Source organism: Trypanosoma cruzi, genomic scaffold (assembly GCF_000209065.1).
Source record: "Trypanosoma cruzi strain CL Brener 1047053516779 genomic scaffold, whole genome shotgun sequence".
NCBI classification, from domain to species: Eukaryota; Euglenozoa; class Kinetoplastea; order Trypanosomatida; family Trypanosomatidae; genus Trypanosoma; species Trypanosoma cruzi.
This window is the reverse complement of record NW_001849430.1, coordinates 55,113-70,269: the sequence shown is the minus strand read 5'-3', so window position 1 is coordinate 70,269 and position 15,157 is coordinate 55,113. Positions and strand designations below refer to the sequence as shown.

At 59.9% G+C, this 15,157-nt stretch overlaps 2 protein-coding genes and 1 pseudogene across 2 annotated transcripts, besides 2 other annotated features; all 3 read right to left on the bottom strand.

The window, feature by feature from the left end:
• Positions 1–15,157: a sequence feature (areas not merged during assembly with more than two copies in the genome that could not be assigned to a particular haplotype).
• Positions 228–626, bottom strand: Tc00.1047053503495.5 (uncharacterized protein; the record flags this gene model as incomplete). Its single annotated transcript, XM_803098.1, has 1 exon — positions 228–626. One exon carries the CDS (start codon positions 624–626, stop codon positions 228–230), a length of 399 nt encoding a protein of 132 aa, XP_808191.1.
• Positions 1,905–12,200, bottom strand: Tc00.1047053503495.10 (dispersed gene family protein 1 (DGF-1), putative; the record flags this gene model as incomplete). The annotated part of the gene is made up of 1 exon (XM_803097.1): positions 1,905–12,200. The coding sequence occupies one exon, from the start codon at positions 12,198–12,200 to the stop codon at positions 1,905–1,907; it is 10,296 nt and encodes a 3,431-aa protein (XP_808190.1).
• Positions 13,423–13,442: a microsatellite.
• Tc00.1047053503495.20 lies at positions 14,362–15,157 on the bottom strand (annotated as a pseudogene; the record flags this gene model as incomplete).

Genomic DNA, 15,157 nt, shown 5'->3' with positions numbered 1-15,157 from the left:
AGAGACACAACAACTCTGCGGAGTTAAATTGACAGCCCCTCGGTGCTGCCCGCAGTCCACATGGAAGGAAGAATTCCACGCACGCATAGTTCCAAATCCCTCGCTGCCAGAGTGCACGTCAACTGAACAAGTGAAAAAAATACGTGCGTGCAAGATGGCATTCAAATACGGGAAGTCGTCGGCCTGCTTCGTTCGATGGTGTTGGCGAGCAGTCCCACACAATCCAATCAAAGTGACACGCCGGACAGTGTGGCGTCAGCCAATAATAAATAAAAATAATTGCGCCAATGCAAAAGCAGCAAAAATTGGATTTGCACCCCACTCCGGGGGCGACAGTGGCATAAGAGTGTGTATGTGTGCAGGGCCCTTCGTGGGATGGTGCTGCCCAATCCCGCCGTGCCCCGACACAAAAGGGCAACAGAAAAAAAAGAGGAGCACACTCTCCAGAAAAGGAGTGACGGCTGATCAGTCATCCCCCGTTCCTTCTCACGTGACATCCACATATGCACACTCCATCTAAAATACGTACCTCCCTGGACGCCGCATGCAATGAAGTGTGGTTTCGTCACTCGCAACGTGTTTTTCCTCCTGCAAACAACCAAAAAAATAATAATAATAATGGCCATGGCGCAGCTTCACTCAGGGGAAGCAATCGGGGCAGGCACGGGCGGGAACCAAAGATCATACCAACAATAAAAAAGGGTAATAACTCCTCCAAGCCAAAGCATCGTGCAGTGTCCATCCCTCTTCCTCTGAATTGAAGACCTCCTCAACAGAGCAAATGCAACAGACACATGTGCAGCACAATATATTTCGCTGCCCCACGTTCCATCTTAATTCCCATGACTGCCACGGCGGCGGTGCCGGCGTTACATCTGAGATGACTCCAAAATATCAAACGCCATGCTGTGGAAAGTGGGCACTTGACGAACGTGACCGCGTCAGCGTATAACACAAAATGACATCAAAAAGAAAAAACTATTCGCGGCTCAAGCTACCCGTGTGTGACCGCAATAAAGCAAACACTGAGACAAGTGTAAAGCGACGTAAAAAGAAGGAGAGAAGAAAGAAATAATAAAATAATCCACAGAAACACGTCGATAAATATATACACACATACGCAAAAAAAAAAACGTCATCCCACATATTTTTTTGCCGTTCCTCCCATACAACATCAGAAGTATAAAGAGCGACGAGCATGCCCTCCCACACGGTCCTCGTGCAACAGGAGGGAGAGTCACTGCAGGCACCCGCACAAAAAAATAGAAACAAACCAACAATCAATGACGCGGTCGGGGCGGAGTCCGATGGGTGACTGCGCAGCCGCACAGCCGTGGCACCCACGCCCTCCCTCATGTCAGCCAGCAACGCACACTCACAACCTCCAGGAGGTGGCGCGTCACAGAAGGGCCTCATCGATTGTTTTCCCTAACGCTTTTCTGAATGCATCCTATGGCCCGCACAACAACCACCATCGTCGAGCACTTACTCATTACACAGTATAGATATGAAAGAGAGAGAGCAGCAGCCCCCATACACGGTGCTGCAGCGGCGGGCGCAAAACACACGCACACACCCCTTCCGCATCCGCCCCGGGCTAGCGTGATAGTGTAATAATCCGTTGTCGTCGATAATCGATAAAATAAAATAAAAGCAATGAAGCAATCACCCAATCAATCTATGAATAATGGAAAGAAAGAAGATACCTGCCAGAAGCATCCACGTTATGCCGCATCTGCGAGGGCTTTATCTTCTCACCGCGTAACAGTACGGTTGGTGGGCGGAGCCTTTCCACCCCAAAAAGGAGAAACTGCGCTACATTTTTCGTCAAGCAGAGCATCTTCACCTGTCCAGAGGGGCACAATTAACGCTGCAGCTCGCACTGGATGCACCGTCGAACAGGCTCAGAGTGTCGAAGCGGGTGTCACCGCCATGGGCTCCTGCTGTGGTGCGGGTGGTCGGTACGACGACGCAACGGTGGTGCCTGAGGCGTACGACAATGAAGTCATTTCGTGCGGCTTCTGCGCGTCCTCGTCGCCATCCTCGTCATCGCGCAGCAGCGCCTCCAGCCCACCACGCCGCGGCTCGCGCAGCTCCTGCCAGTGGCGGTCCTCCGCGTACCACACAACCATGCCGTACACAGTGACCGCAAGCACCACAGTCGTCAGCAGCAGCACGATAGCCACGTACGCCCTCGCACCGCCGTCGCTCGGCGCAAGGTGGTTCGCCGCGCTGACCACGCACAGCGCCGCAAGGAGCACAAAGCCCGCCGCGTGCATCACCGTCAGAAAGGCCGAGCGCATCATGTTCGCGAAGGCAACCACGCCCGCGCCCGCAAGCAGCACAGCCGCCATGCAGAAGTACTGGACGTGGCAGCCTCCCAAGGGCGGGTGCACAGCCGCAATCAGGCACACCACACACAGCACCGACAGCTGGAACACGCACCAGTACACGTGGCTGCCCCTCATGCTCGTCAGCATGCTGCCGTACATCCGCTGCTGCGCCGCAGGGTGCCAATACCCGACGGGGTACAGCAGTCGCTCGTGCAGCGGCTTCCTCGAAAACTGCCAGTACCTCGTGAAGCTCGCGCCCGTGTGGCGGGCAATCAAGTAGCACACACCAGCAGGGAACGCCACACCGTACAGCACGCCAACGACACCAATCACGCGGTGCTGCACGCGGGCGCCGGGCATCGCCAGTGAAAGAACGGAGCCGAAGAAGATGCCGAGGTGCATCGCGTGCGCCACGACGTAAGTCAGGCTCGGGAAGCGCATCGCCGCCCACGCACTCGCCGCGTCCACGCCGCGCCACCGCTGGAAGGCCGCCGTCACACCGCAGTGCACGCACCCGAACACAGCGGCCAGCAGCGCGTTGCCCACCACCATCCACAGCGGGTCAAGGGCAGCGAACACCGACAGGAAGTACGGCAGCGCAACGGTGCTCGCACGCTCCTGCGCCGAGGCGCACGACATCCTCGCAAACACGCCGATTGCCTGCATCCCCAGGATGGAGCCCAGCCCGCCGGTCACCACCACCGCAACAGCCGCCGCACCCGCAACAACGCCGGTGATCGCCGAGAGGGCGCTGGCGGCGGCGGGCAGCGTGTCGGACGCGATCGTGAAAGACCCAAGCAGCACACCCTTGCAGCCGCCGAACACCGCCACAGCGTCGCAGCGAATGACTATCGTCTCGTCGGCACCAATGAAGTAACCGCGGTGCACGGGCACAGCCAGCTCCAGGACGGTGGACGGATTCGTCGCGCTGCGCACCCACGTCGCGTTGCTCAGCATCGCTCCCCACGGACCACCGAAACCGCTCGGCTGCCCCGTCGACACCGGCACGAAGCTCAGGTGCGTGCCAAGCTGCGGGTCGCGTGCCCAACGAAACGGCGGCGGCAGCGCCACCATCAGCCGCGTCGGGACGGCGCTCCCACCGCCGCGGATGTCGTTCTGCGTCAGGCTCCCACCAGCCGCCGTCGTCGTCACGGCGAGCGTCGGGCACGCCACGTCGCTCCACCACAGCGTGCCGCTCACCGACGCCGTCGGGGTCCGCGTGGGCGGCAGCGCCGTCGTCTCCGTCACCTGCAGCGTCTCCGTCGGCCCGTAATGCGTCGGACTGTAGTGCGCCATGCTCAGGCTCGGTGTCCACGTCGGCGTCAGGCTGCGCGTCTCCGTCAGCGTCGCCGTGTGGCTCAGCGGCGGCATGCCAGGTGTGCGGTTGCACCCGTCCACGTGCGGCAGGTACACCGGCAGGCAGTCGCGCCCGTACCCGCCCTCAGCACAGCGGCAGCGGCACGACCCCGACATCGTCCTCGTCGCAGCTGCAAAGCAGTGCACGTCGGCATCGCACACGCCACACGCCACGGGACGGAATTCCCCGATGATGCCGGCGGACCTGTAGTCCATCGGCTGCAGCGCCTGCTCGTTGAGCGTAAGGCACCCCACGACGAACCGTCGGCCGGTGCCTACAAGCGCAACGGTGCCGTCCATCACGACAGTCCCGCTGCCCGCGTTCCCGTGGAGCGTCAGTGTGCTCCGCACGAGGTCCGCACTGCGCGGGTACGACGGCACCGACAGGAGCCTGCCGCGGATGCTGTTGCCGCGCACCGACAGCCACGACCCGGACACAAACGACGCCAACCCCCGCAGCACCAGCAGCGCGCCATCCGTCAGCACACCGGCGTTGTCGTTCACCACGACGGCGGACGCGCTGGCCGCCACCCCGCTGTCGAACACCAACCCATGCGCGGCGTACACCTGGCTCCCCGACACGCGCAGCACAGCGCCCTCCGACGCAACCACGCGCGCACTCGCGTACAACGCATATTCGCCACCGAGCACAGCCGCGTCCAGCGCGACACCGCCACCGACAAGCTCTAGCACCGCGCCGTCCACCGCCACCGTCCGCCCACCAGTCATCACCGTCACGAGAGCAACGCCGGACACAACCAGCACGGACCGCACCAGCCGCAGGCCAGAAAGCACAAGCACCGGTGCGTACGGCGAGGACTGCGAGCCGGAAAGATACACAAGCGACGTCGGCCTCGCGGAAACAAGCAGGGAGTCCGTCACCGTCAGCACAGACCCCACGGGATACGTGCCGGTCAGCACAAGCGCACCGTTCAGCGCCTCCACGTCGCACACGGACAGCTCCACCGGCCCGCTCTCGTCGCTCCCCGCCGCACCGCGCAACGCTCCACCGCCCATCACGTACAGCACGGCACCGTTCAGCAGCGACACGTTCTGCACAACGATTCGCACGCCGTCTCGCACCATCCACGGCACGTAGAGCACAGGACTCGCGCCGTCCAGCACAACGTGGCGCAGCGTCACCTCGCTCGCGCCGGCAGGCACAACGAACACCGACCGCACCGTCACGCCCTCGCGGACGAACACACTCGACGCAGTGCCCGCAGCGGGCGGCAGTGCAGGAGCACCCACAGGCACGCACGCCTCGCCGTACCCGCCGCTGCCGCACAAGCACACGCACACACCGTTCCTCATGGTCGCAGACGCCGTCCCGGGCGCATAGCAGTGCGTGTCCCTGTCGCAGGCGTCGCACCCAGCAACGTCGATGCTCCCAGCGTCGCCAAAACCAGCCGCTGCGTACTCCTCCGCCGTCGACAGGACACGTCCACCAGCGTCGTTGCACGCCACCCTCAAATGCGCCCCAGCCGCAAGCGACAGGCTCACCGAGACCATCCGCGGCAGCAGCGCTCGGTTGTGCACAAAGCTCAGCGTGCTCCCAGCAGCGGTCACGGCGCCAGCGGCGTAGAGCATCTCCCTCGAGACGCCGTCGTGCACGTTGCCCTTCGCCAGCAGCATCGACCCACCGGCCAGACTCACCGTCGAATAAAACGCCACCGCGTATTCCTCCGTCGACGAAAATTCGCTTCGCACAAGCGCCACAGCGGAGCCCGACACGCTCACAGCCCCACGCACAGACACCGCGTGCTTGCACAGCAGGAAGTCGCTGTCAACAAACGCCACCACGGAGCCGCCGCTGGCAGCAACACCGCCCTCCACCGACACGCACAGCCCCAGCGCCGTCTGCACCAACAGCCCGTCCACGTACAGCGCACCGCGCGATGACAGTGCCACGCCGCCAACAAACAACACGCCAACAGCGTCGCCGAACACCGCCGCCACGTGCGTACGCGCGATGGTCAGCACGCTCCCCGTCAAACTCACGTTGTGCACCACAAGGCACGCGGACGCATCGCCAAGGTCGTAGACGCTGCGGTACGCAACACGCTTCTCTGCGATCAGCACCGAGTCCACCACGGTGACGCGCGAGCCCGGCGGAAATCGGTTCGCCACCACCACGCCGCCGCCGGATTGCGACTCAAGCCCGCTGATCAGCACATCGGCGCGCTCGCCAGCAGTCGGGTCGGACCGCCACCCAACAACGTACAGGCTCGCTCCGTCCACAAACGTGCAGTTCGCCAGCGTCACGTTGCGCACGCTCCCTGACATCGACTCCACGTCCACCACGAAGTCCGCCGCAAAGGTCGCACCAACATAGCACGCTACCGAAGTCCCAAGACCGACGTTCACCTCCACACCCACACGCACTTCCCGCACGCACAAGTCGGCGCCGTCAGTGCTCGGTGGCTCGGGGACAGCGACGGGCAGGCACGCATCGCCGTGGCCGCCCTCCGCGCACGTGCAGGCGCAGCCATCACTCGAGGCCGTCGTCGTGTAAGCGGGGAAACACGACGCCGCAAGAGCGCATGGGTCGTCGCAGGTCAGGATGGTGGCATTGTACGCGGACGGGATGTTGTACCTCACCTCCTCCTCGCCGTTCACAGTGTTGCACGCGGCCACAATCGCTCCGTTTGTGAGGTCGTCAGACCCTGAAAATATCCACAGCACTCTCGGCGTGCCCGTGCTGGACATGAATCGGTTGCCGGACACAGACACCGTGGAGTCGCGGAGATTCACCCTGGGGCTCAGGACGGCAAAAACAACCGATGGGGACACGCGACAGAGATTGTCGCTCAAATGCAGCCAGGAGTTGTAGTAAATGTTGGAGGTGTAGCCTGAGATAAACACAACCGAGCTTCCCTGCATGTCGTTGCCCTGAAACACAACCGCTGAATGGGACTCTACATGGGATGCCCAAGGAAGTAACATGAAGCGCTTCACTGAACTCGTCACAACGTTGCCTCGGATCACCACGGCAGAGTTGTTCAGTACACTCAGCGATAAAGACTGCCTAGTCCCCTCAAAATATATCAAGGTACCGTTACCGCCGTACATATGAAACGCGTTGCCCATCACCGCAAACACGGAGTGCCACAACACCCTCAGCGCAGATCTGACAACGTGAATGGCGCTCGACGATGTCCTCACGCTATGAAACGCATTGCCACTGAGCACCACCGCGGAGTCGTTGGCGATCACCAGTCCATTCATCGCAACACACGACGGCCTCCTAATGTCAAAACCCGGCCGAGGGATCAGCCTCGTGACAGTGAAGCGGTTCCCGCTGATCGTGATGTTCGTGTGCGGTGGGAACACACCCTCCGGGCTGAGCAGCGCGTCATAGAAAGTGTTGCCGGTGACGACGATGTTCAGCGACCCCACAGCAGCGTACGCGTTGCCCAGCAGCAACAGCACGGCGCCGTCCCTCCACGTGCATCCATCGAAAGTGACGTTCACCACATCGCCCGTCATCGCCCCGACCAGCACTGTCAGGCTCATGCCGCCCCCGCTGAACGTCACGTTACGGTAGCACAGCCACGACAGCCCGCCGCCCACAGCCTGCGCAACCTCGGGGTACACCATGTCGCTGATGCACTCACCAATCGGCAACGTGGGCAGTGGCGGTGGCGGCGGGCCAGCAGGCACAGGCGCCGGGACGCACACATCGCCGTGCCCTCCAGCAGCGCACTGGCACTTGCAGTCAACGACCGCCGTCGTCAGCGGAGCGAAGCAGTCTCCCTCCTTCGTGCACTCCCCGCACGCGGCAACCGTCGTCACGTTGGTGATGCCGTGGAGCGCCAGCTCTGCCGCCGTCGTCACCAATCGTCCCGCGACCGTCAGACACCCAGCAACGAACCGGTAGCCGGCGTCAATCCGCTTCAGCAAAGCCACCGACAACCCCGTCGAGCCCATCGTGCAGCCCGTCAGCGTCACCACACTGTTGCTGTCGATCCTCACAAAAGCGGAGCCACTGTCATAGAACATCGCACCCACCTCCACGTCGTTGTCGCGCCAATCCAGCCAGCTCGACCGCTTAAGAGACCACAAATCGTCCGCAAAGATGGCGTAGGACACAGAGCCGCTGTTCCCCACCACGCGCAACACGCTGTGATCCGAAACAATGAATCGAGAGTACTGATGCACAAGGCTTGTTCCGGAGGACATTGTATTGTTGAGAAGCGCAAAAACGGAGTGGTCACTCGCACTGAGAATGTTGACGTAGAACAGATGCGTGTACCCATCGAAGCTGCAGTACCGCGCGTACAGCGAGCTGCCAGCCACGAGCGTCAGCGTCCCAATAGAGTACAAACCAAACCCACCGTAAATCGTTGCATGCGCCTTGACGTTGCTGACCAGCAGCGAGGATGTAGTCAGCACAACGTTCTGCAGCAGCACGACGCTCCACGTGCTAATCCTGATGTCCGGCAAATGGACCTCAGAGGCCTGCACCGCGTCAACCTCCGTGACGGCGATGTCGCAGTGCTGCGGGAAGGCGAGTGAAAAAGTGACAACGGAGGATTGCATCACCGTCTGGCTCACGCGGATCAGGACGCCGGCTGACTCGGCCGCCGCAGCACCACCAACAAACTGCAGCGCGGCACCCTCACGGAATGTGCACCTGGTGAGCGTGATGTTGATGGGGAGATGCAGCGGCATACGATTGAGAAAGAAAGTCAGCACAGCACCCACGCCGCTGAATGTCACACCCACGTAGCAGTGGTGCGTCTTCCACATGTTCAGCGTAATTTTCGTCAGCGTCTGGTTCACCACGCAGCTCGTGTCGCCGTCGACGGCTCTCTCCGGCAAGGGCGGCACAATAGAATCGGGCACCTCGAAGGGAAGACACGACGCGCCATGCCATCCGACCCTGCAGCTGCACGAGCACGAGCCGCGGTCCACCGACTCCGTCCCGGGCATGTAGCACGCCGCGTCGTCGTTGCATGTGCCGCACTTGAACACCACCACGCCCTCCGGAAGCAAATCGTCGTACGACACCTCCTCACCGCCCTGCAGGTTGCACCCAACAACAAAGTGCGCGGGTGAATCCACAAGCGTGTTTGACAGAGACATTTCAGCAAAAGGACAGCTATCGTCCACCTGGCGGTTGTGTGCAAGCGCCACAATAGTGCCGCTGCCTGACAGCCTAATTTTGCACTTGGAATGCGATATAATTAATACTGATGCTGCACTCACGCTGTTGCGCGTCACACGCCACTGTGCACCACCCTCGAGAATAACAGAGCCGTCCAAATACAACAGCGCAGATTCAAAATCCTCCGCGCTTCCAAAAAAGGTGCAGTCCGCCACTCTCAGTAGCCCCGCGGAGCTCACAACGGTATCCCCATAAAAATGAATGCCACTGATTGCGCTTATCGTGTTGTTCTCCACGTCAAAGTAGCCGCCATTCTTCACATAAACAGCGTAAATGCAAAAGACGGACTCCATACCGTCATCCTCCTCCGTTGTCCTCAGCGTATTTCCCTTCGCAACGATCCCGCCACAATCAACAACAAAAGTATGGAAGAAATAGACTGCGTAACTATTTCCCTCGATGCGGTTACAGAGTAGCAGCAGCGTCGAGTTCGCACCAAAGGAAAATTTCGAGAAGTAAATGGCGTGGCGAGACCTCGACAAGAGCTTACTGCCCGCCACCAGTATCTGGGAGCTCAAGCCAAAATCACCCCTAAACTCCAACTCACCAGAATCCAGCATCGAAGAAGTCACGTTCACGTGCACACGTGCACCACTCCCCTTGATCGACAGGCCCATTAGGACGCATTGCAGCAGCGTGATGTTGAGTGTATGCTGTGGCGCGTCAAAATACGACAGGTCCAGAAAAACCGCGGCAGTAAAGGTCACATTGACAAAGCACAGACCACGCACACCGGGATCAGGATCGTCCACGGAGCTGATGCTGCCACCGTGCACGCAGCGGACCTCCGTGTCATTCGCATCGGGGAGCGGGAGCGGCCCAAGGCCGTCCGGAACCGCAGCTGGTAGACACGTGTCACCGTAGCCGCCAGCAGCGCACACACACTCACAGCCGCGGATGCCGCTCGTCCTCGCAGCAAAGCACACGGCGTCCACAGTGCACGCACCACAGTCCAACACCGTCACGGGCACCCCAATATTGAGCTCTTCTCCGTAATTCGCCACGAGAGAGCCCCTTGCGTCGTTGCACATGCCGTAGATGATCGGGCGCGCGTCGGATGACAGTGACCAGACGCTTGTCATGTGTGCAATGGTCGACGAGTACGAGCCGTACGTGAAGTTGTTGTCAATTATCGACCACACACTCCGATCGCGGAACGTCACGCCGTTCTCCTTGGCCACGTACACAACGTAGGCGGTTCGGAACTCGTTGTCGCGGTGCACCAGCCAGCTGCCGCCAGTCACGGTCAGCGTGTTTGCAATGAGCATGGCGAAGCCAAGACGGAAATTGCTGGACACCATCTGCAGCACGCTGCCACCATCCACCGCAACGTCCTTGAACACACACGCACCCTTGTAGTATTCGGTGCTCGGCGCATTCCACAGGCTGTTCTGTATGGAGAACACGGAGCCGCTAACAACACGCAGGTCCGACGCAAGACCGTACATCACGTGCGTCCGCGACATAACGACGCAGTTGTCCATGTAGAAGACGCTGGTCAGGTTCACGCCAAGGCCGCGCTCCACGAGGATCGCAGCGCACAAGCCCCCGCCACAAAACAGCGTCGACCGCGTCATGACAAACCGCGTCGACAGCAGCCGAACGCCGTCCAGGACAAGCGCGGGGCCGTACCGGAATTTCTCGTGGCCAGGGGTCGTCGGCACGTACTGCGACCCGCCAACCGTCGCGCGCAGCGTTGAGTTCGCCAGCAGCACACTCGAGTTCGGCGGCATCGCGCCATGCAGCACAATCGTGCCCTCCAGCGACGTCACATTCGTCATGTTGACGAGGACGTGGGGCATCAGGCGCGCCGTGCTCTCGCTGAGGCCGCCAATCCGCAGCTGCGCGCCGCCCGCAAGCACGCAGTGGCGCAGCGTCACGTTCAGCGCGTCAGCGAACGCATCCATCAAGCGCAGGTCCACCGCCACAGTGATCGGCCCGCTGAACACCACCGAGTCGAAGCATGCCGTCGCACGCCCGCCGCCAACCGTCACCGACTCAGTCAGCGTCACGCCACTCACGCAGCCCTGCGCACCGCCACCACCGCCACCGGACCTCGAAGGCGGCACGTCGAACGGGAGGCACGCCTCGCCCACACCGCCGGCGCGGCAGCTGCACACGCAGTCGGAGAACGACGCCGTCAGCGCATCGAAGCACGCCAGCTCAGCCGCACAGCCGTCGCACGGTACCACGCTCACGGAGGGCAGGCAGGCCATGCGGTAGTCGCCGCTGCTCCGCAGCACGCGGCCGCCAGCACGGTTGCACTGCACGGTCACGACGCCGCTCGTGATCGTCAGCCCGGAGACAAGCGTCGCGCCAGTGGCAACGCAGCGCACAATCGACACGGTGCCGCCGCTCAGCGTCACACCCGACAGCGACGCCACCGACGACGCCTCGCCCACCGCCCACACGTCGTGCAGCTCCAGCCACCCGCCGCCACCGATCGTCCCACCGTCGCAGCGCACCAGCGACGACGCGACAGACCCCTCGACGCCCACGAAGCGCAGCACCGAATCAAACACCGCGAGGCGCTCGCCAAGCACAATGCCGCCGCCGCTGCTCACAACCGACACACTCGTCACGGAGAACACCGAGTGGCTCCGCAGACTGAGACGCGACGAGGACGCCACATGCATCGCGGACGCGGTCGGACCGCCCGACGCCTCCAGCGACACGCCGTCAAGCACCACCGCGCTCGACAGCAGGTCCACACCGCCGCCAACGTGCACCGCCGACCCGCCCGCCCGCGACGACCTCAGCACAGTGTTGCTCACACGCAGCTGCGTCTGCAACAGCGACGTCGCGTGCAGCACAAGCGGCGACGCCACCGCGTCCGTCAGCCCGCTCAGCTGGGAGTAGCGCATCGGCCCCGCCGTCACAATCGTCGAGTCACGGACCGTCACGTTCGTGCGTGCCGGCAGGTTGTGCACAAACACGAGCGAGCAGTAGCTCCCCGACAGCCCGCTCACGCTCACCTCCAGGCTCCGGTCACTCGCCGGCTCGCCGCTGTAGCCCCGCACGTATATCTGCGCACCGCCGTCGCACACGCAGTTCCTCAGTTCGATGCGCAGCGCGCCGGGAAGCATCGCCGCAACGTCGAACACCACAGCCACGCCGTTCGTGATGTACACGCCGTCCATCAGCACCGTGTCCACGGCGCGGCCCACCGTGATGGCTCTGTCCACCGTGCCGCCCCGCAGTCGCAACACCACCGCATGCACTGCGGGCATCCACGCCGCAACCAGCGCCAACAGAACAAGCAGCGCCACACGCACAGTCGCAATGGCCCTGTGCCGCACACGGTGCCGGCTGTACGGACACGCACCCACCGCAGACCACATCCACCAACCCAAACAGGTACCAATAAAGCTGTCGTGATGTGTCGCTTCCGCCCAGTCAACCGTAACTCCTACCTAGCAAATCCCTTCCTACAGATGGCGAATCCAGGTACACAATTCCGACAGATCGTTATAACACTTCTGCTAACCCTAATACTGCAATGAATCCCTAACACCTTGAAGCGATAGTTGTGCAAGTCAATACAAATTATCTCTAGCTGCACGGTCAAAAAAGGGATAAAAGGCTGCAACAACAGTAACCAAACACAGTGGCACGCAGAAGCATCTGGTCAAAGACAATCCCCACCACAGAACAACCAGCGACACAAAGACGCGCAGACGCAACCACGCCAGTGACACCATCCCCTTCCCCTCATCGGCCGGAACAGCACCGCACTAAATCGCGCCGTGGATACCTTGTGAATTAGCGGCAATGGAGCAGCATACACAGAACAGCACCAAAATTTCATCCTATAATTGCTCAAATTTATGTTTCTCGTACTAGTTGCCAACAACTCTGAAAAAGCCACAAAAGTGAATTGTTCCACTCATCCTCCTCATAATCAAAGAAAACCCTTCATACCCTCCCCCTCCACGGCATAAGATCCGCAAGAGGCTGTCAAGAGAAAAAAAGTGTGTGGAGAACACCAATTTGCAAAGCGGGATCGGCTGCCACTCACCCTCACTCCCTTACACCTCCCGCTCCCTCCACAGGCGACCCAGCACATCACCATCACGACAAGACGCAGCACCGCGAAAGCACACACACACCGGGACATGTTGGGCCTCTGCTGTTCACTCTCCTCCTTCCCTTCTCCTTCCGCTGGATCCGCTCACGCGGCGACGGTTGTGTGTGCGGAGTGCATTAACGGCAGCAACAAGTGAGAGCATATAAATATACGTGCGCGTGAGCAATGTGTGTGCTGTTGGTCATTTCAGAGCCTTCGAATCCCACAGTGGCGATTAGCGCTTGTTTGCTTTTCTTCCTAGCGTGTCTGTGTGTGTTCGATAAGTGAAGGAGGAAAACAGCGACAATACATCCGATACATCAATGGGAAGCACAACACCCACGCGGAGTGCAGGAGACAAGACAATCCGGAAGGGACGGCACGGAGGACCATCGCCCACAGAGAAGAGCAGCAACACGGCAATTCGCGACAGGCCGTCGGTGTGTGCGGGCCAGCACTCACGCGGTGAAACACGCCACACAACCAACAGGAAAGGGCAGACAGACAGACAGACAGAGAAAAATGCATGGATGGATGCCGCCAAGAGGCACTCACAATCAACATGGCCCGTGAGCATGCGGCCACTCCACGCAGGAACACAGGAGAAAATGGTGACAAGGGAAAAAAGCAAGAAGCAGCACAAACACACGGAAGAAACAAACGACAGGCGGGAAAAGCATCGCCAAGACCCTCACCCTGGCCGGCAACTCCACACCAGCCCTCACAGACAAACACCATCGCAGTGCCGTCAGTCCGCGGGTGAGAGGATTCGGCCCTCCACACAACAAACGCACACACCGCCAGCAGCCACCCGCCATGGAAGAGGAGAAGAGACCAAACGCCACCACCGCCTCCAGTTCAATCCCACGGCCAAAGGGATACGGCCACAGCCCCGCAGCCAACACACACGGAGCTAGCAGTCACCCAAGGAGCCGCACGCGGAAGCGGATCCTCACCCATCCATGACGCACCGCCTCACTCCATGCGGTCACACGGAGTGCGCCATTTCCTCAATACAACTTACTCGGCAATCCCTTAAAGACGCTTCTGTTAGTGATGGACCTTAGAAAACAATAGAAGGAAATGGACAATGCAGTAGTACTGCGACACCACCAGTCACAATGCTTTTTTCATACCGGGGCAATTCTCCGATTGTGCCTCGTATGCGCACACAATTAACATACTATATGAAAATCACCCAACGTTTTTACCAAAAAACAAACAACCCCACTCCACCCCCAACTTCTTCTGTCACTGCTATGTTCGTTAGCATTGGACGTTTTTCGCATTCGTGTGCGGTGCTGCCGCATGGTGCTGGTGCACCCTCACCGTATGTTCAGACACAAAATTATCAAAAAATATATATCCCACATTATTTTTTACCGGAAATCAAAACTGCCCCCTTCCCTCCCTAATTTGTTTTCCCATTTCCGTGGCTATTCCTCACTTCGGAGAGCTGCGTCTCCTCCAAAGCCCCCAGATGATATTGACACTTGGTACTGGTGCATCTCTTCCCTCCAAAGCCCCGCTATTTCACGGCTTTCATCGTCGCTCACATTATCTGAATTGACGACATCACATCTCTGCCAGCCAGTCATCGGCGTGCTGTCTGCGTGCTGCACATAAATAATCTCCCACGACAGGCCTCGGGATAACTCCTCCCAACCATTAAAATATGCCGCCAGGCACTCAGTGAACTGCCTCACAGTGCTGGCGGTGATGTGATGCCCACCCGCCGTAGTCATCCGCAGTCAAAACAGCGTCATTGGATTTGACTCCACAAAGAAAAGGCGTCCACCAGCAAAAACTCTCCAACCGCCGGTATGCACAGCAGCCGATGCTTTATACTAGTATTTGTATGGTATTCCATTGCAGCCGATCCACACACAACTCGTCGCGGTGCCCTTCAGGGACCGCCTTCAGCACTGCGCACCGTCCTCCACGACGTGCTGGTGGCCCCAGCTCCTTGAGGTCCTCTACTAATGCAGCGGCAAACTCAAAAAAACATGAACACGCGCAAGCCAAACCTTCCCATACGTTCAGACAAAAGAGTATTCCTCTTCCCCAATACCAGCAACGGAAATATATATATATCCTTCTCACTCACCACTTTTCCCAAAATAGTGCGGTATTCGACGCCCGAGGCAAACAGATATCGGTGCGTTGAGAAATACCTCAGCACCGACTTCTCCTCTTGCTCGGGCAACACTCACAAGCTTTTGAGACGGATTC